Source organism: Daphnia pulicaria, chromosome 10 (assembly GCF_021234035.1).
Source record: "Daphnia pulicaria isolate SC F1-1A chromosome 10, SC_F0-13Bv2, whole genome shotgun sequence".
NCBI classification, from domain to species: Eukaryota; Metazoa; Arthropoda; class Branchiopoda; order Diplostraca; family Daphniidae; genus Daphnia; species Daphnia pulicaria.
This window is the reverse complement of record NC_060922.1, coordinates 6,063,281-6,089,172: the sequence shown is the minus strand read 5'-3', so window position 1 is coordinate 6,089,172 and position 25,892 is coordinate 6,063,281. Positions and strand designations below refer to the sequence as shown.

At 51.6% G+C, this 25,892-nt stretch overlaps 2 protein-coding genes and 1 long non-coding RNA gene across 6 annotated transcripts in view; 1 reads left to right on the top strand and 2 right to left on the bottom strand.

Annotated features, from left to right (window-relative positions):
• Window positions 1-93: 93 nt before the first annotated feature.
• On the bottom strand, window positions 94-24,992 carry LOC124314608. 4 transcript variants are annotated; one of them, XM_046779815.1, is made up of 21 exons: window positions 22,855-24,992; window positions 22,418-22,789; window positions 19,945-20,965; window positions 18,486-18,781; window positions 18,042-18,317; window positions 17,071-17,964; window positions 16,650-16,874; window positions 16,484-16,546; window positions 10,837-11,019; window positions 10,031-10,693; window positions 9,780-9,932; window positions 9,327-9,425; window positions 8,562-9,200; window positions 7,766-7,911; window positions 7,215-7,485; window positions 6,288-7,155; window positions 6,008-6,224; window positions 2,349-5,937; window positions 2,005-2,274; window positions 1,595-1,906; window positions 94-1,506 (listed from the first exon to the last, which is right to left on the bottom strand). In XM_046779815.1, the coding sequence occupies exons 1-21, from the start codon at window positions 24,691-24,693 to the stop codon at window positions 1,153-1,155; spliced, it is 12,750 nt and encodes a 4,249-aa protein (XP_046635771.1). In that variant the 5' UTR covers window positions 24,694-24,992; the 3' UTR covers window positions 94-1,152. The 4 variants fall into 4 exon arrangements, with proteins under 4 accessions (XP_046635771.1, XP_046635772.1, XP_046635773.1 ...); XM_046779816.1 differs by having other exon boundaries at window positions 10,031-10,684; XM_046779817.1 differs by having other exon boundaries at window positions 10,031-10,681.
• On the top strand, window positions 13,360-14,510 carry LOC124314992. The gene is made up of 2 exons (XR_006911465.1): window positions 13,360-13,502; window positions 13,626-14,510. It is a non-coding gene; the product is annotated as an uncharacterized LOC124314992 (long non-coding RNA).
• LOC124314677 (lysyl oxidase homolog 2-like) overlaps window positions 14,694-25,892 on the bottom strand; it is a 30,812-nt gene continuing 19,613 nt past the window's right edge. The window contains exon 12 of the mRNA XM_046779963.1: window positions 14,694-14,713. The gene's annotated coding sequence lies outside the window, so the exon portion shown is untranslated. The remainder of the gene's footprint in view (window positions 14,714-25,892) is intronic.

The window sequence follows — 25,892 nt, the reverse complement described above, 5'->3', positions numbered from 1 at the left end:
TTATATAAGTTAAAAAGTGTACGTACCTGCAAAGTGTAACGGTACAAACCATCGCCGTCCGCTTGATGAGAAAGGCTCGAACGAGGATGGCAATTAGCTATCAAACCGATTTATTACTATATCGAAACTCACTGAGAGGTTTACATAGTAACGACGAGAAACCGACTTGTCACTTTTCGCCAAGTCAATTTGCTTATTTTGGACGCGCGTCAATCAGTAAAAATTCACATCAGATGGGCGACACGAGATGGACACAATTATTACAGAATTTAAAAGATTAACTTTGGGGCCGGTAAAAAAAAAAAAAAACAATTTACGGGGTTAGAGGGTGGGGTGGGAGGGAAGATGTACATGAACAATATCGGGGGGGGGGTTTGTATACAAAAATTGGTTTTTCTTGTTTCAACTGAATTTTGTTGTTGGATATGTTTGCGCAGGTTGTTCGGGGAGAAGGAAAAGCTTTTTGTTTTTATATGATACAACTTTTGGGGGGGTGTTTTTCCTCCTACCTCATTCGTTCATCACACAAGGAAATCACGAATCGCCTGGCAAATTTTGTAATTAAAAAAACAAAAAACTGACGGGATCGTACGAAAAAAAAAAAAAAAAAAAAACGAAAAAAGAAAAAATTTCATTCAAATTCCTTCAATTTTTTTTTGCGAATAAAAAATTCAAATAATTATCGAGAGCCGGACAAGAGACACAAAAAGTTGGTGCGCGAAAAATTCGGGCAATTATATCAAAGTCCACGGATGGGAGGAATATTTATGTACAAGACCGAAAAAAATGGGGTCTGTGTCTTAAATTGAATTCAAATGGACTAGAATCATACAATCTAAACCAACTTGACAAACGGCCAATGTGTCAAAATTAAATTTAAAATTTAAAAAAAGAAAAGGAGTGTGACCTTATTGTGTGACCGCTATACATATCCTCCCAAAAATGTCTAGATAGTCCAATGTGGATTGTGGCTTAATAGAGAAACGGAAGTGAACCGGATATCCGGTGATTTGGCGACGACATCAAAACGGGGGTAGGATTGTGAGATCTAATTGAATTTCCTTTTTAAAAAATAAAATTTAAAAAAATTGGTTTTTTTGAAATTTTTGTGCTTTTTTGTTTGTTTTTGTTTGAAGTTCTGTGCGTCGTCCATCATCGCCAGAGACGGAACGTTCTCAGCGACATTTTCTTCAATTTGGCAACGGTGGAACGCAATTCCCAGTCGCCCTGGTTGCCGCCGCCGCCTCCGCCGCTGTCGGCCTCGGCGTCCGTGTCGTCGGCGTTCCACTCGCCTTCAGAGTAGGCCGTCCGCTGCGGTGAAAACTGTTCCAGGCTGCTGAGCGTGTCGCGCGACGACGGGCTCTTCATCTGGTGGTGGTGCTGGTGTTGGTGGGCGTGGCTGCCGGACGCCTGCACTCCGTCGCGAACCAAACTGGAATCGGAGCGGATGCGCTCGCGTGATCGGCCGCTCTGGCCCAGCCCTGGATCGCTGTACATCTCCTTCACCTGATTTAATTTGTAGGAATTTTTAATTAAATTCGAAATTAAGTCAGAAATTTGCATTTGCATTTTAAAATAAAATATTGAGACGGACCTGGGCTTTTGAGTTCTTAGTGCTGGCCTGGAGTCGCCGGGTGAAGAGGGAGGCCCGGAGCATGGCCCCAGTTTTATTCCGGCTCATTTCCGGCGTCGTCGGGCCAATCTTGTCGTTCCAGTCGACGTTTCCGTTGCGGGCCCGGATGCGCCCTCGCTCGACGGCCACGAAACGGCCCAGTGTCGTCCATCTGGCTTGCACCTGGTGAACATTGTCGTCGTCTCTCAGCACCCGTCTGTGCCGGCCCAGCGATGGGCCCAGGTCACGTTCTTCCACCAAGACGTAACGTTCCAGCTCGTGCGGTTTCCGCGCCTTTATTTTTCAAAATTTTTAAATTAAAAAAAAATGTGTAAATCATTTCGCGCGGGAAATAAATTTGAAAATTTGAAATCAAAATTTGCCAAACGAACTTTGAGGAGAGCCTGGAGGAGAATGTCCTTGGCCGTGTCGGTGACGCGGCCTTTGAGGATGGCGTAAGGAATTTCGGGCGACACGTTGTGGACACAGACCAGGAACGTCTCCTCCTCCTCTTCCTCCTCTTCCTCGGCCAGCCCAACGTCGTCGTCGTCCTCCTCCTCTTCGTTGTCGTCATCCTCGCCGGAATCCTCGTCCTCCAATCGACTCCGCTCCTTCATTTCCACTTTGCACTGCGATTCCGGACGCACCACCACTTTGCTGATCTGCTCACAAATTTTTTAAAAATTGAAAAAAACGGCGGGAAATTTGAAAAATTGGAAAATTCAAATTTGTTCACCTTGCGGGATTTCATCTTCTGATTGGAATTGAGGATGGACGAAAGCCACGCCCTGGAACTGGGATCGTCGCCTATCCGGCGCAAAATGAAGCGGCCCTCGCCGCGCCACTTGGCCTGCGCTTCCAGCGGCCGCTCCTGGGCGTCCAGGATCCTCTGCAGCGGCGGCAGGAGCCGGTCCGACGGCTCCCAGCCGCGGTTCACCTCCTCCAGCAGGAGGTAGTCGTGCAGCTGGAGGTGGACGGGCGTGCTGGCGCTGGACGCCGACGGCGGCAATTTGCTCAGGGCCTTACGGATGACCGTCTCCGACGTGCAATCCTGCGTCACTTTCAGGATCACGTAAGGCTCCTCCTCGTTGTTGCGACTGGGCGCCGTGGCCTGGGCACCGGCCCCGCCGCCCACGTTCTGGACGCCGTAAACAATCAGGAAAAACATGCGCCGCTTGACGGCTCCTCCTTCCGCCGGATTCTCCTCCTGACTGGGACTCGTCAGGGCCGTCGGACTCTTGTCCGCCTCGTCGGCGGCCAGGGCCGACGAGTCGGGCTCGTTGCTGCCGCCTCCTCCACCTGCCAAGACGGGCGGGACCGTCAGCCCAGACGGAAGGGCCGGCACGGGTTTGCTGGACTGGCCGCCGTGGATCACGTCGTACCCCTCCTCCTCGAATTTCGTGTGGATGAAAAGCGACGAGAGCGGAAGCGGCTGGTTCTGCGTGTTGTTGAGCCGGACGTGCCGGTAGCCGGGCCTCAAATAGTTGATGGGAATGACCCGCTGGGCCGTGACGTGGTTGGAGGCCACGTCCGTCACCGTCAGCCGGAGGAAGGCCAAATCGCGGAAGAGAACCGTAAACTCAAATTTGTCGTGGAAAAGCGGATTGATGCCGTTGCGCTGGACCATCTTCGACTTGTGCTTGACGCAGTCGGCCGGGATGCCCACCATCTCAACGTCCAGCAGCGGGCTGCCAGCCGACGGGTTGGCCGGGCAAACGTACTGGCCGGAAATGATGGTCAGCCGGACGTGGAGGACGTGGAGGCCGTCAAACTCTTTGCCCCAGGGATTGAAGCGCCGGTACATGACGTGGGTGCGGTCGCGCATCAGGGCCGGCTTGAGGACGTAGCCGCAGCGGCCCATCTGCTCGAAGAGGGCCGTGTTGAGGTGGAGGGCCGCGTCTTCCGTCTGGTAGTTGAGGGCTACCATCTGGATGCCAAACGACCAGAAGAGCACCGGATTGAAATTGGACGAGTCGATCCGCATTCCGGCCGGATAGGTCCGCAGTAGCTGCGTCTCCGTGTGGTACAAGATGGACGTCGGTTGCTTGCGGCACAGTTTCTTGGCCGTCGTCTCGTTGATGGAGCAGCACTCGAACACCGGATGGCGACACTTGCGCGACAAGCTGCTGGACGTTTGCGGAGACGATTTGAGCGGCCCGCCAGCGACGCCGGCCTGGCGCAGTCCGGCGGCCGAGGTGGACGGAAGGCATCGCAAGCCCCGGAATTTGGTGGCCTGGCAATAATTGACCAGGTCGGACAGTTCCTTGGCGATTTGACTTCCGCCAACGTTGGCCGATTTCTTGCTGCTGCTGTTGGCCATTTTGCCGCTGCTGCTGCTGCCCGGCTGCTGTTGCTGCTGGTTGCAGCCGTCCAGCAGCAAATCCTCCTCCAGGCTGCCCGGACTGCAAGTGCTGCCGCCGTTGCCTCGAGGCAGGTGGACTTGATCCGCTTCCGGCACTCCGCCCTGCGACAGAGACTTGCGCAGCGGGACAGAGGCCGGCCGTCGTCGCCTCTTTTCCGTGTCAGAGCTGGCCCGGTGGGTGGGCGTGTGGGCGTTGTTCCAGTTGACCAGCTGAGGAGTGCCCGGCGCCGACGCTTCCGACCCGTAACTGCTTCCGGCGACGACAATGGGAATTCCGGCCAACTGATGATCGCCGCCACTCGTCCGGCTGCTGCTGTGGTGGTGGTGGTAGTTGTCCGTCTGATTGTTGTCGTCGTCGTCCTCGTTGTTGTCGCTCACGTCGCCGCTCAGCGATCCGGCCGCGCTGACGGTGGAAGACGCCACGCTTCCGGCTCGAGCCGGACAAGGTCTAGTCTCTGCTGCGGCGGCTGCCATCCGTCCTCCTCCAGGCCGTCCTCCCGGCGGTAGGACCTTGTTGGCGGCCTGTCCATTGACCACATTGACGACATTGACGGTGGAGGGCAGACTGGCCACCATGGGCGGAATTTCCGTGTGCCACTTTTTGTTCTTCAAGAGGATCCGGTAGCGCAACTGACTGGGACTGGGCAGGCGCGGCTCGTCCGAGAAATCCGACTCAAACAGGAAGCGCGACACGAGCCGGTCGCCGAAAACGTACTGGAAGATCTGGGCCATCTTGGCCTGCTGCTGGACCGAGCAGTGGTTCTCCACCGACAGGATGACCGGATAAGGTGAGGTGACGAAAGCCGAGCGATGGATGGCCTCCACCACCGAGCGGAAGGGAATTTTCGTCGTCAGCGTGTGGCCGTGGTAGATCATGGGCTGGCCGTCGTCGCCGTCCCAGCAGTCCAGCTCGACGCAGCGGCAGCCCGTCAGCAGCACTTGACTGTAGAGCTCGACTGAAGATTCGCCCTTGAGCTGATGGCCCGTCAGGTACGTGTTGTGAGAGGAGGCGACGTAATAGTGGGCCAGCGGGTAGTGCATGTCCTCGTCGCTAGGTGTCAGCCGCTCACTGCGGAAGGCGAAATTGGCCGCGTCGTTCATGAAGGCCGCGAAGCCCTCGTACGAAAGCAGCGGCGGGCCGCTAGAGCGCAGCACCGGGTCCGTCTCGAAGCGAAGAATCAGCTCCTTGGCCGCCTCCAGTGGGCACGATTCGTGCTGCTGCGATTCCATGAACTGCATCAAGTTGGTCGTCGTCACCACACGGCCCAGGGCCGGCGAAACTTCGCTGGCCAGACGCTCGCCGGGCAACGAAGACGGGCAAGCGCTGCCGGCGGCCAAATTGACGCTGGCCGGCGTGGGGATCGACCACTCGCAGAAGAGGTCCATCAGGTCCTTACGCATGCCGATGTTGAATGACTGGAACAGGGCGGCCGTTTCGGGGAATGTCAGTCGCTTCGTGTCGTTGCGGACGGGCAGGAAGTAATTCTGGCTGGAAAATTCGGCACCGCCCGTCGTCGTCGAGCTGGGGTTGGGACGGGTCGATGGCTGGGCGCTGGATCGTGTAGGTCCGGCCAGCATGTCCAGGCTGTCCGATGAGCCGAAACTTTCCGTCGTTTCGTTGTTGGTCATGGCCCATTCCAGCCTCCGGTTCTTGGGGCTGGGCATGCACGGCAGGCAGACGTCGTTGGGGGTGACGTTGGAGGCGGCCAGTCCAGCCGTCGAGACGGGCGAACTCGGGTGACTCAGGTACGTCTTGTCTTTATTGCCGCCAACCAGGGCGATTCCGGCGATGGAACGTTTCTTCTTGTGAGCAGAGGCCGGACTGCCACGTCCGCCCAGCTCGGCCGTCATCAAGCTGCCGCTGCCTAAGCCGGCAGACTGGGCCAGATGTTGCTGGAACACGTCCCGTCCACCAAACAGTTTCAGGGCGTCCGATTGCCTCGGTCCGCTGCAAATTCCGTTCCTAATCCAAAATCCAAAAATTGAAATTGAATTAAAAGAGACGGGCAAATTAAAAATTTAGGTTTATTTACATGTAATAGAGCTGGAGGTATTGCTCTTTGAGCCAAAAGAGTCGACGGTCGCCGCCATTTTGTTGCCTGCGGACGGCCTGGAGAGCCACTTGGAAAAAGCTGGCCCAGTGACGGGCAACCAGCGGCGAACAGACAAAGACCGTCACCCGGTTGTCGCTCAAATTCCGTCCGTACACCAGGGAAATGCACCAGGGCCCGTCGGCCAGCGTCGGAATGGCTAAAATAAAAAAAGAAATAAACAGCCGGCCAACAGATCAAAAATGAATTCAAATGATTTTACCGTAGCGACGGGCAATGGAAATGAAATCGCCTTCGCGACAGGACAGGGCCACTTCCTTCAAGGCGGCCACGTCCAGGTATCCTTCCTCGATTCCGCCGCCGCAAACTTCGCCGTCGCTGGCCCCACCCATTGCACCGGCTCCGCCCGTCGGCGGAGACGGCCCGCTGCCCAGCCCGTACTTGAGTTTGAGCCCAGTGGTGATGTCCACGTCCGGGTTGGAGAAGAGCGACGAGTTGTCGCCACCGCCGCTGCTGCTGCTGCTGCCGGCCACGTTGCCGCCGTTCCAGGGCGTCCGGCTCCACGTCAGAGTGCCGTGACTGCGCTCCAGGCGCAGTAAGACGGGCACCCCCCGCGATCCGTCCGCCTCGCAGTGGATCACCGTCGTCCCGTTCGTCAGCACTTTGATGGTTCTGAGGTCCAGGCCGGCCCCGTTGCACGACAAATCAAACAGAGTCACTCGGTGGTCCGTCCCGGTGACGCCTCCGCCGGCGGCGGCGTTGGCCGACACTTTGGGCCGGCGCAGGGATCGCTCCGACCAGTCCCACGACTCGCCGTTGCTGGACCCCGAACTGTTGCGTCGCGTTTGGCAGCGCTGGTCGTCACCGCTGGTCGTCCCGTCCGACCAACTGTCACTGCTGGAACACTGGCCGTCGTCACCACCGCCGACACCGCCGCTGGAACAGAAACTCTGGTCACTTCGACTGCGGGTCCGTTTCGAGCGCTTGTCCGTCGACGACGACGACGGGCGCTGGTAGCGGGCGATCTTTTCCAACACTTTTTGGGCGGCCCGGATTTTATCCAAATTCAAAAGTCCGCCCGTCCCGTGGAACGCCAAAAATTGATCCTCCCGCCCGATTTCCGACAGATGCTGGACACAGAAAAATTTGTTAATTTCAGACAAAAATGTGATGGGGGGTAGGGTGTTACCCTCAAGACGGGCACGGCATTTTCGCCGGACGAGACGACGATGATGCTGGGATTCTGCGAGAGTGTGGCTTTGAGGTCCCTGATGAAGACGCCGAAAAACGGGACGACCCGTCGGGTCGTGTTTTTCGACTTGAGACGGAGGGCGCGGGCCAGGGCCCGTCTGTACTCGTCACTCGTCTGTCTCGACAGCAAAGCGCTGGCCAAAAAGTCCAGCTGAGGTAATTTCTCCTTTTCCGTGATGGACAGCCAAAACGGCTTCAGTTTATCCGATCTGGGCAAATATAAAATTTTAAAAAAGAAATTTTTTAAAAAAGTGACGTCAGTTGCGTTGCGTGACGGCCCATAAAAATTCCGGCCGAAAATGGGAACGTGAAAGAAAAGAAGAAGTGGAAAATAATAAAAAAAAAAACACGACCGCAAAAAAGTCGGCAAAGAATATTTTTTTTCTCAGATAAATAAATAAAAACGGGCCGGTTGGCCGTCCTTGGGAGATGAAGGGAACAAACAAATTTTTGGGAGAAATTTTGGGGTTGTTGTTGTTGTTGTTCTACCTGAGTCCGACGACGATCTCGGTTGCTCCGTGAAAGTTGCCCAAGTTCCAGCAGATGACGGCCGTCCTAATGAGACAGGAGAGGACGGCTTTGCGTTCGTCGTGACTGGGCGGCGAGACAATCAGATGCGTCACCCAAGAACTCACCTGACATCCAACAAAAACACAAACAATCAACAAATTATAGTTAAGGGAAATTAATTCGACGTCATTTGTTGGAATTTTTTTGTTGTTGGCCCGTCTAGGACATGATTGGGCCGTCTGGCCCCCGCAAACGAGAAACTGTTTAGAGCTTTTGGGGTTGGAAATGATTATTATAAATGTGCAACGGCACGTTCTCCTTCCCACGACCGCTACCCTACCATTCCCCCCCAGGAGCGACGGCCCGGAATGTGACACGACAATCAACAAAATAGAAAAAAAATAAAAATTTTGTTTTTTCCTTTTTTCCACAAAGAAAAAAAGACGCCGAAGCGGAAACTTTGAGGGAGAAAGTGGTCGGCCCGCGTCCGCGGTCCAGCAGTAAAAAAAAAAAAAAAGGAAAAAACGTTTTGGCCGGAGGCGGCGTGTGCTGCTCCGTCGCTTTTGTTTTCTTTTTACTTTTAAATAATTGGCTAATCAAACGGACAAAAATGAAACACAAACTGCCGGCCGTGCGTGTACACTTTTTTTTTTTTCTTTTATGGGCCGGCTGATCGCTCGGCCGCACTAAGAAAGAAAGAAGAAAAAAAAAAAACAAGCCGGACAAAAGAATAAAATAACGGAGCAGATTGTTGTTGTTGTTGTTGTTGTTGTACCTCATTGAATCGCCGGATGAGGGAAGGCACTCCATTTTCGGCCGGCTGGGCGTTGGTCGATTGTTGCTGTGACGACGAAAACGGTTGGTGTTGGTGGTGATGGCCCGAGGGTTGGTGGTGCTGCTGGCCAGCACTTTGTCCGGCGGCGGAGGCTTGGTGGTGGTGGTGACGGGCCGTGAGATCGGTGGTGCAGTAGCGGAGGTAGTCGATTGGCGGGACGCTGTTGAAGAGTTGGAATTCCGTTTCCGTCAACTTGAGGGCCACCTCCTCCGGGAAGGGCAGCAGCCGCTGGAGGATGTTGAGCTCATCCGGAAACGACGGCGGAAGGGCCAGCATCCGGCGTGGAAGAGCCGACGAGGAATAAGAACCGGACAGCGACGACGAAGACGAAGCCGAGCCCGTCCGGTTGACGTTCTCGTGCGGATGCTGCTGTTGTCCACCTCCACCCATTCCCAATCCGGATGGATCCGATCCGTCGCCCGTGCTGCCCGGGTAGGCCGGATTGAGGTGCTGCTGCAAGTCCCACAGGGCCGCCCCGAGATCCTGGAGCGACGAAGGCGAGGGAACGACAACGTTCCAGCGGGTGGCCCGGAATTCCAGCGTCACTCGATCGTGCGACCGCCCGCCACCCAACTGCCACTGCGGACGGCCCAATTCAAATAACATTTGAAAAAGTCCAAAATGAAAATCTTTGATGTAATCACATCAAAGAGAGACGGGCAGACCCGCCGGCTGCCGTGATGGATGGGCCGGCGCGCGCATTACCTGCATGAGATCGCTAGTCGACTGCGACTTGGCCAGCATCCTCGTCTTGCTATCCAGCAGCGTGATGGACGACGGCCCGAGAGCCAAGAGTCGATTCGACTATTCAAACAAAACAAAAAAACATGGGCCAGCAATGAATATGAAAATCAGACACGCCGAAATAAATTCCGGGCCAGCACACAAACAACAAAAAAAGACGGGCAAGAAAAAAAAAGGGCGAGTTTGGTCCGTCGTGGGCGGGTGTTTCGCCCGAAATAAATCCCAGCAGTCCGTTTTGCAGAAAGTGGAGGTGTCATCCTGAGCGTGACGGAATTCACAGAGCCACAAAACTTTGCCCGTCCCGACATATTTTTTCTCCTGCCTTTCCCGTGTTGTGTTGAGCAGAGTGAAAGTTGTTGTTGCCCGTCGAAAAAGAAAAGAAGAATCGATCAGCTGGGCGATTGTGTTGGTTACCTTCTTCTTCGTGTGCAAATTGCTGACAATTTCTCGGACGTGAAACAGGTGGCAATTGAAGGCCGGCAACCGCTGGCACGTCTGGACGTAGAGCCGCTTCAATTGGGCCTCCGACTCGTAGACGGACGAGTGAAACAACTTCCTTTTAGTCTCCTGTGTCAAACCCACAAAATTGTTTTTTTGAAAAAAAAAAAATTATTTTTTTGCCCAGCTGGCCGTCTGGCCGGCTAAAAAAAAAAATAAAAACTGACTTTGACGAGACGGGGCATGTGCTTGGCCTCCCAGTAGTAAGGCGGAAGACAATCGACCAAGGCGTCGGCCAGCACGGCATTGCCGGCACACACATCGGCCGGCTGCTGCTGCTGCTGCTGCTGACTGACGGCGGCCAATGAATACGAGCTGCTGGCGGCCAACAATTCCGTCGACCCAGCACTTTGCTGTTGCTGCTGTTGTTGCACTGCTGCTGCTGCACCACTAGTGCTGCCGGACGGAGTGCCAAACGAAGAGGAGAACCAGCTGGGCACCACGATGGCATTGCTCTCCGACGAGTAGCAGCGACGGAAAATGGACGGGCGCCGATTCGGCTGCTGCTGCTGCTGCTGGGACAGCGAATATCTGGTGGGGACGGCCAAGGCGGCTGTGTTGGATGTGACCCCGCCGCCGAAACGGCCTCGACTGGCTAAATCGCCGGCCGAGTGGAAGAGCAAATCATCGCACGAGCGGACGCCGGATGCACTCGTAGAGACACTGGCGGTGGCGGTGGCCACAACAACGACGCCAGTGCCGACGACGTCGTCCTTGCTGCTGCTGCTGCCTCCGCCGGCCGGAAGATGAAGCAGCTGGGCGCTTCCTCCGGCTGCAGTCGCTTCTGGCCCGGTACCGGCCAGTCTTGTTGTAGTTTCCTGCTGCACGTGCTGTCGGACACACGGGTGACAAAACACGACACGATCCATTAGCAAAAAAATTAAAGAAAGAGAAAGAGAGACGGGCGCATTTGCCAGAAAAGAGACGGGCCAACTAATAAAAAGAAAATAGAAAATAGAAAAAGGGGCCCAACCTGATTGTTGTTTTGGTTGGGGTTGCTGCTGTTGTTGTGGCACGACTGGTGAGATAAAAACTTGGAGCTGCTGGGCAATTTGATGCTGGGCAAACACTCTTGTAATCGCAGCTGGATGGCGGCCAAAGAGGCGGCCTCTTCTTTGCTGCACGGCAAAGCTCCCGTCGTCACCAATCGCTGCAACTGCACAAAACAAACCAAAACACAAAAATAAGAAAAGAAATGAGCAAAATTGGAATAGAATCAGGACATTAATCATCACGTCACGTTATACAGCGTTGCCGGGCAACAAACACATCAAAATACCGGCCCTTGAAAAAACTTAAATGATTAATGAATTCAACCACAGATCATCTATCTCATCATTTCTGATGATGATTTTTCCCTGTTATTTTGTTGCCCAGTCAATCACAAATATTTTGGTTGTTGGTTTTTGGTTATTTTGTACCCCGCTGGGCTGGATCCAAGACGTGGCCGGTCCCAAGGACCAGCGTCTGCGTTGTCCACGCCACAGCGAAGAGGAGCGACGGACTCCGCGACGAGTGGCCGGATAAGAAACGTGGCGACTCGGCCCGTCTCCACCACCACGTCGGTGATGAGACGACGGAATCTGAGGTCGGATGTCGACAGCAGCAGTTGCCGGACGGCAATCGACAGCCGATGGCCGGCGCGGCTGAGAGTTTTTGCGATAAGAGGCCGGGCGAGATAACAAAGACGGGCGTCGATCCGAGACGTAGAGGACCACAACGGCCGGCGTGGAAATGATGGACAATCCTTGCGAGACGGCCGTCAAAGAGCATCGCTGCTGGTGCTGTTTCAGTTTGGCTTCCGTCACGTCCAGCAGTTGATTGACGTAATTGCCAGTGGCATTGATGGCGGCCTGCTGGCCGGCTATTTCAATCCACGGCTTGGCTCTGGCTGGCGCGCTATTTTTACGGATGATGGCGTTGCGTCGCTGCAGGGCCGGCGACTGGCCCGTCGTCGACGAGATGACGATGGACGGAGGCGAAAGATGACCTCCTCCCACCTTGGCCAGATCCTGCAGGAGTCGCAAAGGGGCCGGCAATATGGAGCCGGAATGGTGACAAATGCCCAGACGTCGTGATCTCCCTCCTCCTCCCCCTGCTGGCTGCTGCTGGACGCGCACTTTACCTCCCAATACGCCGGGAGATTGGCCAGCAACTGTTTTGCTTTCGCCCATTTTTTTTTTAAATTAAATTTGTTTCTTTTGAAAGAAAACTAAAATGACGTCACTAATACACTGGCCGTCATTTTTTTGTCTTGTCCAGCAGTTCACGATTCCATTTTTGTTTTACTCCACCGTCCGCTACTATTATTGTGTGGGTTGTTGTTGTATAAAGCCGAGGCAATAATCAAATGTTACTACGACGCAACAGTCTCAGAGAAAATATATAGTTCATTTGCTGTCCTTCATTTGCTGGGCCAATACATGTCCGTCTCTTTCTCTCTCTCCCGTTCAACGTGATCCACTTTCAGATCCTTTTTAGATATTTATATGCAACTTCTTTTTTCTTTTCACTAACACGCAGAGCAGCCCGAGGCGGAGGCGATTATTTCATTATTCTCTTTTCTTTTTCTTTCTTCTTCGTTTGGCCCATCGATTTTGTCTCGAAATGGAAAATCAACAAAATTTTTTCTTCGGAATTTCCCCCCCAAACAAAATTGTTTTTTTAAATTTCAGAAAAAATGGGCAGGTGCAGGTGGGCGTGTCGCTGGAAATCCGAAACTCGACGGGAAAAAAATTCAAACACATCCGCTTGTTACACACACACACAGAACACACAGACACACACCGGGCCGGATCTAAGGTTTGTCGTTTGAAGAAAATGATCCGTCCGTCCAGATTTATTTTGCGGTGGAAAAAAAGAAAAAGAGAAAAAAAGAGAAATCGTTTCGGCTGAGATGCTGGTCCCGCGGTATTTTCTTGCTTATCATTAACCCAGTTTTTGATTTGATTTTTACACGGCCAACGACTGGGAAAAGAGAAAAAAAAACTGGACAACCGACAAAAAAGCACCAGCTGGACAAGACCGGGAAAAAATGTTGTCCGTCCGTCGGTTTCGAGACGACGACCAAAAAAGAATTCCGTGTCGCAGCCGACGACACATCGGCTCGCGCTGGACACACTAGCGGCTGGCCAGAAAAATTCCGCTCATTTCTCAAATGGCAACAACACCAAGGAAACGAGGGGTGAACCCAACGACACGACGCAACTCGACTCACTAAAAATCGACCGTCAGCATCAACGCAGAGTCTCGAGTGAAGGGGGGAGCCGGCCCGGCCCAATCACTCGACGGACCAACCGAAAAAATGAAAATAATGAAACCAGTTTTGTGTTTTTCCACATCGGACTCAGAGAGAGAGAAAAAACGAGAAAAAAAATAAAATGAGTAAGAAAATAAAAACCTTTCTCTTTCAAACCTTTTCTGAATTGTTGTTCTGGTTTTTCTCTCTCTCTCTCTTCCATTTTATTTATTTTGTTTTTTTATTATCTTGCCCAGTTCTCTTTTTTAGGTTTTTTTTTTTTGGGGGGGGGGGGGGGCTTTGGGTTTTCGTGTTTGTTCATTTTGTTCTTTCTCTCTCGTGTCCGACATTGACGGACCGGATCGTGTGGACGTCAAAAGTTTTGGGTTTTTTTTTTTCAGGTACGTGATTTTTTTTGGATTTTTCCTTGGCCGGCCGTTCGTGAGTAGAGAGAAGAAAAGGAGTCGGGTTAATTAATTCTTAATTTTTCATATTTGATCTAACGACACGTGTGGAGTTTTTAGAAGGAGCTGGGCAAAAAAGGTTCGATAGGAGCCGGCCAGACAAAACCGGACAAATGAATCACATTCCTTGCTCGCATTTCGACCCGATCGGCATTTGTTTTCTTTTTCAACCTCCTCAACTCCCTAACGGTTTCCACGGATGCGATTGATGGATGGGCCGGCTAAAGGGGAACGGACGGACGGACACAAGCGGCGCCGCAGCACCAAACTATTTGGTAACTGCATAGTTTTGAATAAATCATAAAAATACAGTCGGAGCAAAACGCGACGGACGGGAAATCTACACAAGGAAAAAACATTTCCCGAAATGTTTTCAACAACTCAATCGATGCAACAAGGAAAATCACAAAAATTTGCTGGAAATGGACGGACTTTAGACTTTAGGAGGGGGAGCCGGACTGGCATCAAACGTTTCGATGTAGTCCAAAAAAACCGGAAAAAAGAATTTGATAAACTAGTCGAACGTCATCCCGTTTCAAAGGTCACATTATCTCTGGTTACCACCTCCCCTCGGCTAATGAGTGAGTCATCCACAGTCGTGAGGAGGAGGGGAAATCCGAAATTAAAAATAAAAATACAAACACGCCCTTTACATTCATCGTAGCTCTAGCAGACGAAATTAATCAAATATGCAAGGCCCATCCAACCATGTGTGACGTTCGGCCCAATTGGCCATTCGAATTCCCCAAATTGGGTTTTAAAAAAAAGACCAAAAAATTGTGACAACAATTTTGTTAGCCAAAAAACCCAAACCAGTTTCTGGTTAACAACGACAACTTGCGTCTATACCACCACCAGTTAACCAAAAGTCAATCGAAATTCAAAAATGTGGGTCCCCACAGATATACTCACACGTCAATTTGCCCGGTTGAAACAACAGAAAAACGAATTGGTGGTCGATAATCCGAGAGAAATAACTGGCAAACACTTTTGGGGTGGTTGAAAGAATTGATGGATGAAGATATATCCGGAATTATTATTATTTTGAAATATCTGGTGTCGTCGACGACGAGACAAACAACAACAACAATCGACGGCCAGCCACGGCCAAATGGATCGACAACGAGAGACGACGACGACGACGACGACTGGGAAGAATAAAGTGCCACGCGAAGCCGCTGGCTCCGCTCTTGGCGTTTGACTGGGAACAACCCAAACCCTGTGTCATCATCAACGTACCCAAAAGAGAAAAAAAAATATAAAAATAAAAGAAAAAAATATTCTGAGCCAATGGGGGCGCTCCAGTCGCTTCCAAAAAGATAAAAAGAGAAGGGGGGGTATGGGGGAATGTTTTTCTTTTTCTTTTTTTTTCTTGGCTGGCGACACCACATCGTGTGTACATGTACATGTATATAAATATCTCTTTCTTTCTTCAACCCAAAGAGACGAGGATTAAGACTTTTTCATTGGCCCGGTTTCTCCAACCCCACCCACACTCTCCCACCTGATGTACAGCCCCACCCTCTCAGTTGGTTTATATTACCTGTGTGTGTGTGTGTGTACCGTTACGTGATCAATTATTAAACGTTTTCGTGTCGCTAAAATTTTGTCTTTTCTGCGATTCAACTTGAAAAATGGAAGAGGAAAACAAAAATGTCATTCCAGGTGAGGGGGGGAATTATGAGGGGGGGTGGTAGGGAAGGAGTGCCTTGGCTGGATAGAATGCGAGGTCGACTGTGTGGCCAACCTTTTTACCGTTTCGATTTTTCACAAGACTTTCTAGGTCTCTCTCTCTTGTACCTGTTCAGGTAGAAAGGAAAAGAAAAAAGAAAGGGATTTAATCAAATAAAAAACACCTTTTACCTGATTGGGAAATTCCCACCAGGGTTTTAATTCTCACCGCTAGATGGCAGTCGTTACCCGTCAAGGAAAAAAGAAACCCAAAAAAAAAGTTCCTAAATCAAAAATCAGTCGGCGGGGAATGTCGGCTTAAATGTCATGTTACTTGCGACTATGACGTTTCCCAACGGCTGGACGCATTCCAGCAGCGAGCGGGAATTTCAAAAATTTAAATCAATCACAGAAAAAAATAAAGGGAAACATTCCGAAACAGGAATTAAAAAAAAAAAGCGGCGGACGCGTAACGTAAGACACACAGCGAAATGGCCAAGTCGAGCAACTTGGCAATCGGCACAATTTATAAATAAATTATTTGAAAATTTAAAAAAAAAATCATTCGCGGACTTTTGGCGAGTCCGAAATAAAATTCAAATCAAAAATTCCCGCCAGTCGGAAGGAATTTTCTTGACGCAATTCGCCGCTCACAAATTAAAAAAAAAAAAAACGAACGTGAGTCCCGCGTGACAAAAGTTGGTTTCACTCGGTTCCCGCTCGCGCCACACATTCAAATGAGCAATCAATCGCCTCAATCAGTCGAGTTCCAAAAGGAGGACCCACAACAAATGAGCTGCTGCCGGGCGGGAAATAGTTTGGGTCTCTCAACTCCCGACCGACTGCCGACCGAAATATCGGGAGAATGTGTCGCAATCGGTTGCGACGATACACCACCATCAGCGTCCGTTGAAATGAAAAACGACACAACCCAAAATGAACGTTCCACTTTTACGCAGCTCACGTCGCAGGGTGGTTCCACTTTTCGTGAGTGGGGCGGGTCGCTCACGGCTGGTCGGGGGAGGGGGGATCGGATGACTCGGCTGCTGCAAGATCGACACATTCCCGACACACAGACATTCGACTCAACCCAATGTCTTCCTCCCTTCATTTTCAAAATGTAAACCAAAACGCCATCGGCTCATCCGACCCGCTCGTCCCGTTTCTTTTCACGGCGGGTTGAACGGACCCGACCGCAATTTTGTCAATCAAATCAAATTGGATCAACATTTTGTAATTAACTTTACCTGATGGTATTCGGCGTCCAGGACAATCTCGGCGCTCTCCGCTCCTTTATTCCCGTCCAGCCACTGGATGGAATTGAATTGCAATTGAAATAAATTTTAATTGAATTAATTAATTTTTTTTGAAGGAGGAAACTAAAAATTCAATCAAATTCCGAACGAGAATTACGGGGGAGATGAATCGGTTTCGGATATCGTCGACTTGACGGCCGACGACGCAATGAGAAGCGGCCGGAGCAGAGTCGCTGCTGCTGCTGGCGCCACCGCCACCGTTCATATTCTGATTGGCCGTCGCCACCGCTGCCGCCGTTCTGATCGATTCCAGCATCTCGTCCAATTCCCGGCACGTCGATTCGCTGCCACGGACGTTGACAATGCCCTGCTCCATCGATTCCTGCCATCCAATATTCCGTCCGTCGATACAAAACCGGAATAAAAAATGGGAGAGATATCATTAGACCACGCCACCCCCACCGGAAAAGTCGATAAATAATTGGGCAACATGTCGCGGCCCCAACAACTGGCCCGTCTCTTGTAACAACACCGTTCAACTGGCCAGCCAATAGGACAGTTGGTGGATTCGTTTTTACCTGGACAATTTGAAGGATGGCCAGGGCGTAGGACTCGGTGTTGTGCTGGTGGCGGCCGTTGGTGGTGGTGGCGCCGGCCGATCGGCTCTCGTCGCTGCTGGAATGGGAAGTTGAGCGACTAATGGGCGACTGGCGGGACGGCTGCTGGATCATCACGTTGGCCAGCGACAGACCTTGCTGGCACTGCTGGTCCGTCAGTAGCCAACGCCTGGACGTGGCCGGCGACAGGGAGCGCCGGTTATTCGAGTAGGAGGAAGTGCCGGTGGCCAGCCAATAATTCTGGTGCTGGCTGCTGCTGGGCGGCACCAGCGGGTGGCGTTGCAATTCGCTCAGCGACGGGAAATTCTGCAATTGACGCTGAAACGAGCGCAGCTCGTCCAGCTGGTCGCAGAGCGGCACGGCCGCCGCTGCCGGACGGCCACCACCACCGCGGACCGACAGGTTTGTGGCCGCCGCCGCCGGCGATCCTCGCCCGTGGGCGTCGTTGAGGCCCATCTGAGACTTGGATTTGCGTCGCAACGCCAAAATGGCCAAATTGCTGTCCGTCTTCTTATGGTGGCCGGCGCCGGCGTAGGAGCGGACCAGCGAGACGTTTCGCTCAATCTCGCCGGCCGTCATAAAAGTGGCCAGTGACTGGCCAGAGCGGGCGGCCATGACTTTGGCACAGGGTAGCGGCAACAATTGCATCGTGGCCAAAATGGCCTCGGTCGGATTGAAACGGCCACCGCTTGCCGTGGTGGCCGTGGCCACCATTTCTTCTTGTTGCCCGGCATCATCTGTTGATGGCCGCTGGCATTCCTCTTTTTTCATCGATTCCTTATCGGGCTGCTGCTGCTGGGCCAGCCGGACCTCCTCCATCGATCCGTCGTCGTCGTCGGCAAACGAAATGTCCACCTATTGGCCGTCGCCATCAAATCAAAATAAAACATTTTTTAAAAATTCCCGCCAAAAAAACGAAAAATTCAAATTACGTGAGGCAGTAGCTGGGCTTCCAGTCGGGAGATGACTCGCTCGTCGGCCGGCAGCGAAAGTTCCCGTCGGACTAGCACCGGCCTCTTTTGGCTGGTGGTGGCGGCGGTGGTGGTTGTCTTCTGTTGTTGTTGTTGTTGTTTGGATGGTTGCACTTGATGGACAACCTTGCGTGACAGGATCCAGTGATGCAACAACCTCAGCACGATAATGGGATCGATCAGGACGGGCAGGCTGTTCAAAGTCATCACTTTGGCCACTTCCTCATCGTCTCCGCCCTGTGTCAAGAAAATGGCGGGAAATTTGAAAAATCATAATTCAAAAAAGGGGGCCGTTGCCCATCATCGTCGACCACGCCCATCATCCCGGCAGTGAATTTTGAATAAATCAAATCAAATTGCGTCATGGAATAAATTTTGAAATAAAAAAATGAGCAGCATGTGTACCGTGTAATAGTCGAGCATTCGCATGGCAACTTCTTCCGGGCTGATGGCCACCGTGACGGGTCCAGCCGACGACGGCGTCAGATGCCGATGATGTTGGCCCGTCGGATGATTGAGCGACGTGACGGGCGACGACGAACTGGCGGCGGCGGCCTGCTGCTGCTGGACAACCGACGCCGGACTGGTCAGCATTTGCATGACGTAACTGTCCTCGCTCGACTCGTTCAAGCTGTTGGGCTGGTGGGTCAGAGAGCACGGCGACGGCGAAGGCTCCGCCCACATTTCCCATCCGCCCGATCCTGTTGTCGTTCCAAAAAATCGAAATTTTTCTCTTTTTATAATTTTGGCCCATCGATTCGTGTTGGGCGCTGGATGGCGATTGATTGCCGGTTCCTATCGATCGATCGATCCCGATCCATCATTTCTGCCCAGATGACACACCGCCCGGCCACCCCATTTCATTATCGATTCGTTAATCAAAAGGAGCCGGGAATCAAAATGCAAATATCTCAACGTCGTCTGTTTTTTGTTGGTCCGGCTTCAATAATCAAAGCCCATGCATCAAAAGGACCTGAATATATATTATAAATACAACAAGAAGACTGGGCACAAACATGTACTTCGGGATTCATTTCTTTTTGACTGGACCAATAAAAAAAGGAAAATTTTAAAAAATTCCCGAGGACAGCCGTTCGTGACCCGATGGATGCCAACGATATCGCTCCTTCTGCTCTATGATTCATTGTGTACCAGCCACAAATCCTTGGCCGGCCCACCGTGTCCTACTACTACGACTAGACTTACTAGGCGCGGGCCGGTATCTATTCCATTATGTATATCAACTTGTATACTGTGTGTGTCTGTCTACAGTTGCCTGGAATATTTATCGACCAGTCCCCCCCCCCACCCCAGTCCGTCTGCTTCCGCTGGATGGAAGAAAAAAAAAAACATTTCACGAGAGGAATCCATTTGATCTACGACTTTTGGGAAAGAAAGAAAAAAAGGAGGAGCTGAGATGATCAATCCAGTTCACGTGGAATACAAGAAATCCCGATATCCCACCCGTAACTGTCACGACGGGCAGGAAAAAAAAAGAAGAGACGGGCGAAAACAGACGGGAATCAATAGCGACATGGGGTGGGGGGAGAGAGATCAGCTGGCAGTTGGCAATCAATAGAAAGACGGACTATAAATATACGACGCCCGGCATTTTGCTGGCCATATCCAGCAGGACGTGAAAAACCTCATCAGTTGAATTGGTTTGACAGACGGGCCACCTTTTTTAAAATTATCTAAAAACCGCCCGTTTCCCAAGAAAGACGCAATCCAGTTATCCAATGGAAATACAAAATAAGACGGACAGGCCGTCCTTTTTTTGTTTGTTTTCACCCCACAGCACAACGGGAAAAATGTAAACTTTGAAAAAAAAAATCGATCCAGCAGCTGGATGGATCATTTTTACCTTGAAATTCAAAGAGGGAGACGCGCGGGCCGAGGCAGCGGGCCAGCCCCAAGTAGACCAGGGCCCTGGCCGCGTGATGTTTGACGATCCTGGAGAATCTGGTCGTGTGGTTGGTGTAGTACCACTCGTCCGACGGCAGAATCAGCTGCGTCAGAGCGTCCGGGATGCCAGAGTCCAGCAGAAGCGGCTGGTAGGGGTAGTGGAGGGCCAGCAGGGCCACCGTCTGGATGACGAGGCAGAGGAGCTGAGGGTCTAGCGTGTAGTCCAGGGCCTCGACCATCATGCGCAGCTGGGCCTCCTTCATGAGCTGGTCCCTGGACAGGGCCGACGAGCCGGCCATGTAGAGCAGGAGCCGGGCGCTGAGGATCTGCAGGCAGTGGTAGCTGCACTGGCGGATGCGCAGGCTGGGCGTGCAGCGGAAGCGGCTGCTCTGGTGCTGGTGCTGGCCAACCACCACCCGTCGATGCAGAGTGATGGCGTTCAACACCAAACTCAACACCGTCCCGGCGTGGACCTTGTCCGACAGCAGACGGGTCACCCCGTTGTTGGCACAGTCGGAACTGGAAATGGAATCTACGCCAGAGTCCATCTGCTGGGCGCCGCCACCGCTGGCCGGCTGCTGCTGCTGGATCATTTCCTTCCAGTAGGAATAACTTTTGCAAGTCGTTTTCTTCGATCGCAGAAGGGCCGTCGAGGACTGAGATGGGCCGGAACTAGTCAATTTATATTTGTTGGTTTTCCTGGGCCGTTTTGGCCGCTTATCACTGAGGCCCTGCTGCTGTTGTTGTTGCTGCTGTTGTTGCCGGGACGTGGTAGTGGTGGTGGTAGTTGTTGTTGTGCTGGACGTGCTGGCCATGGAGACGTCGATGATTTTGTTAATGAGGACCAGCCCGGTGAATTGGACACTGTGCGAGCCGGCCAGAAACTCGACGCCCACTTGAAGTAATTTGCTGAGCGCAGAGTCCAGCATCGTCGACGGGCTGGCCGTTCCTGACGGACTCAGCGACGTTTCCAGCGCCGACTAAAAAATTAAAAAATAAAAGGACGGACATGTGAAAAATGAATCATCATCACCATTCCTTCACACATTTATATAATTATAAGCCGGACCATTCATAGTCGTCGTCGGGGGGCTTTGGCGGAATTGCTCTAAACGCCGGAATTGATAATGAGAGTCTGTTATAATGAGAGACGATTGCTGCTGCTGCTGCTGCAGCACGTTGGTTCTTGGTAATAATTGGAGTGCTGCTGCTGAGCTCCTGCCCGGCTCCTAACTGCAGAGATTTTCCTGTGCTCCTCACAAACAGCTCGCCGAGATTTGATGTCACACGTATAAAAGTGGGCGAGGCTTAGACATTCCAAATAAGGCGTGGCCCCTTTCATCATTAGATATCCCCCTTTCCTCTAGTCATTATTATTACTATTCGTCTGCATACATTAATTAAGGGCTGGCCATCACAGACAAGACAAAAGAATGAGGCAATGGCACACTTGAGCGGGTTACAACTACAGTTCTACACCCTTTTGCCACACAGCACAGCACTACTGTTTTTACAGTACTGCATGACATGTTAACGCTGTCACAACACACTACACAAGACTACCTAATCACTCAACACCATGACGCAAATTTTAAAAAATAACAATTTTTCACTTAAAATCTAGGATCTCTGCACTATCCACCACACTTTTTGATAAACTCCTAGTTACGACCCTCTTTGTTACTATACTAAAAAACTCTCACGAACAAAACTGGTGTAGCTAATAATTTAATTAGTATAGCAAACGAAAAAGTCAGAAGATTAGAATTAGAATTCAACTTTAGAACAATTCGAGAGACACGAGGTCTTAATCGATCTCGCTAATGGTAAAAATCAAATGGGGATTTACTGCAGCAGACGATTTGCAGTGTTGCCGTGTTGACCATAGCGAAATTTCACATTTGACTTTTCCCCCCCTAAAATTCCGGTCAGACAATGTACACTTATTAAATTGAAAATTCAAATTGTGAAAAAGAATTTTCCCAGGGAAGTAAAAAATTTTCGTTATTTCCAAGTCAAATTCTAAATGGGAACAAATACATTGTAAACTAGGCAACGCTGTTAGTGGCCAAGAAGTCGATTTGCTAGTTCTGGAAAAAAGAGGGTGGGGGAGAAAAATTTGAATATTTTGCTTTTAATAAAGGCAATTCCTTTTCAAAGTTAGATTAAAGTTTAAAAAAAAAACTCAGAGAATTTTGTCAAAATCTAATTAATTTGGCACAATGTTATTTTAGTCTCATCAGAATTAGTTTCAAATCAATTTTTGTGGTTAATGTCAACTTTGGAAATTTTGTTAAATCACAATTTAGTTTGATGTAAACGTTTCATTTTTCACCTCGCTAAAGTATATACTAAAGTTTATACTTTTGCCAGACGTCCATGATTGAATGAAATGGGAATGAAATGGACTGGACTGGGCTGGCAATAAATACCTTGAGGAGATTGTGGAGGAAGGTGGCCATCATGGAGTGGCAGGGCAGGTGGTTGGTCTCCTGCAGGGCCCGCACAAAGACGCCGACGTGTTCCGACAGCGACGGAAGGATCAAGTGCAAACACTCGGCGTTGGCCGCCATTCTCACCAGGACGGACAGCGAGCGAGTCAGACGCTGGGCCCATTCTTCCCTTTTACTTCCAGCTGTTGTTGTTGTCGTCGACTTTGATCCAAACTGTTGTTGTTGTTGTTGTTGTTGTTCGGTCGATGAGGTCGACGAGGACGAATGGGTGGGCGCATCCGGATGGATTCCGTCGCTGCTGGCCAAGGCGCCAATCGTCGGGGCCGTTTGATTGGCCGTCAATTCCGCCAACTCCATTTCCAAATGAATAATTAAATGCAATTGAATTAAAAATTAGAATTTGATTGAATTGTTACTTTGATGGAAGTGAATTCAAACGAGTCGTAGTCGATGCTGGTAGACGTCGGGCCGGAAGAGGCCGGTGAAATGTTGTTGGGGTCGGGCGATTTCTTGTTGACTCCGCCCGGCAGGAGCACATTGGGGTGGTAGTGCTGGTGGAGATAATGGCCGGCCTGGTTTATGATGGCGCTCTGCTGCAACCGCCGGAATATGTTGTTGACCGCTCCACCTCCGCCGGGGGCGCCCAGCAGGCCGGCCACACCACCACCACCAGCCAATCCGCTGGATTTGGCGTGGACAGGATCGGCCTCGTCGTCCCGATCGGCCTCCTCTCCATCGTCGCAGCGCATCCGGTCGCCACCGCCGCCGGCGGCGGATGCCGGATGGAAGGTCGAGGACGGAGGCGGATGATGGGGCAGGTCGACTCCGCCGCGGACCAGGTAGTCGACCGCGTCGTTGACCAGCTGCTGCTGGATCCTGGGCAAGTTGGGCACGAGAAAGACAGGCTGAGTCCCGTCCTTGTCCCGCTGCTCCACCCGGCATCCGTGTTCCAGCAGGAGGAAGACGCCCGGCCAGGGGACGGGCGTCTGGACGGCGCACCAGTGCAGGGCCGTGTAGCCGTTCGAGTCGCTCAGCGGAGCGTTCACGTCCGTCACCGACCCGCTGTCCAGCAGCTGCGACGTCAACGCCCAGTTGGACGAAGCGATGGCCTCAAACAACATCAACAACCCGGAACCACTACCACCACTGACGGATGTTGTTGTGGTTGCATCCGCCGGATCCTGAGGACCACTGGCCGTCCACCGACGCTTCCGGTGGGCCTGCAAAGCGCTGGAATAATACGACGTCGATTCGACGGCCGAGTGAAACGTCGTCTGCTGTTGTTGTGGTTGTTGCTGTTGTTGTGGTGGTTGTTGAGCCGGCCCGGAAGGAGAATGGGCGGCCGTGCTGAGACTGCTGACAGTGGACCCGTCCGACGACCGTCGGCTGCCGGCCGCCGTCGAGGCCGAGAGGCTCAGCAAAATGTTGCGCAACAATTCAGAGCTGCGCCGGAATTCCTTGACGACAGCGTTCGAGCGGCCGGCGCCGGCGGCGGTGCGGATACGACAGTGCGGATGCGACGACAGCGAGGACGTCGGGCTCAATCGATCGGCCAACGACGGCGGCGGAGGCGGCGGAGGTGATGAAAGGCTGGAACTGGCCGGAATCTTTTTCGCGTACTCGTCCGACAAATGCGAAGAATCCGGCGGAGGAGGAGGACCGCCCCTGGGCGGCGGAGTGGTCGTGATAATTCCGGCCTTCAATTCCAGCGAAGCCGATCGCTGCCGGCCAATGTGTTTGAGCGTCCGTCGATTCTCCTGACTCCACGAAGAAGAGGAGCCGCTCGTCTTTCGGCGGAGTGAAACTTGTGGCTGCTGGATTACTTCCTCCTCTTCTTCCTCCTCGTCCGGCTGGGTCTCTTCGACGTGGATGACCAGTCGCAAAACATCGTCGTCGTTGCTGTCCGTCTGCCCGTCGTCGGGTTGCTGCTGCTGCTGCTGGACGGGCGACGGCAGCTGGACGCTAAGTCGCTCGACGTAATTGTTGCGGGCCGGCGGGTGGAGGACGGACGAGGAGGAGGCGTTGGCTTTGGCGCGCTGCTGCTGTCGCATCGTCAGTGTCGTCATCATCTTGGATGGATGGCGGCCCTCATCCTCCCGTTGCTGCTGCTGGATCTGACGACGCCGGCCCAGCAGACTCTCCTTGCTGGCCCTGCCCGTCGTCGTCGTTGTTGTTGTTGTGGTTGCTGTCGTGATGCAACAACCGTGGCCACTGCTGCTGCTGCTGCTGCTGTGATTGGCTTGTGGTCCGTTCATTCATTCGACACAATGGCGGCCGGCTGTGTTGTGTAGCTGCTGCTGGACAAACAGGATCGATCCTGCTCAATCAACTCGGCTGCAATCGCTAATATGTTGCTCATCATTGGCCATCGACCGGATGCAAATGTCCAGTCTGACGTCATCTCCGCTTTTTATTTTATTTTTCCCCAATTTTTCACATTTTTCTTCTTTTTCTCTTCGACTCGCAAAAATCCTGTCGAAAGACAAAAAATTCAATTTTAGTTGAGTCAACTCTCATCAGATGGAGATTCATTCACGCAAGGCGGTCGGGAGCCTTAGATTCCGCACCCGCCACACCCCTCATGTCGCCAACAACAAATTGGGGTGCGTACATCATCCAGGGAAAAAAGGTAGTACAAAATGTGTCGCTAGGGGAAATATTGTTATTCAACCTCTTCCCAGACCAAAAAAGATGAGACGCAAAAAAAATAGTCATTTTGGGATGTGAGCCAACGCCTTTATATCCCCCCCCCCCCCTCGATAGATTTATAAGAAAACGCGTCGACCAAATGTCGACATTTGTATTCGGCGCCCAAATGGAATCAAAATCGGGAGCTGCTGGGTAGATATTTATATATATTTATTTAGATATATATATGGATGGGTGGGGGTGGATCGATAATACGTGAAATAAGAGAGCCCTGTCTATATATATATTACGCACACAACACTTGATGGGGTAAATATCTCTTTTAAAAAAAAAAAGAGTAGAGTAGAGATCAGCTCCTGGTGTGTAATCCAAGAACATCATCAAGAGGGTGGAAGGATCTCGATGGAATCAACCCCCCCCCCCCCAAAATAAAAGGGAGGTCGATTACCTTTCCTGGACGACGACAAATAGGGAACACAATCTTAGACGTTCAGTTCCTGAACGGTAATAATATCTAAAAACAACCGAGAGCCCAAATAAAAAGCAAGTTATTATTATTATTAGTATTACCATCATCCTAATAGGGAGAGAGATAATAGCTCGTGACATCCTAGACGTGATGTAATCGACACTTTCGATTGTGTCAATCTTTATATTCTACCCCGACTGCATCGATGGATATAACGAACCCCCTCCCCTCTCCCTATACCAAAGAAAATCAAGTGTTATCACATGTACTACCCAAAATAGAGAAAATAGACTTTTTAAATTAAGTGTTGTATAGTCGCATTTCTATTGGATTTAG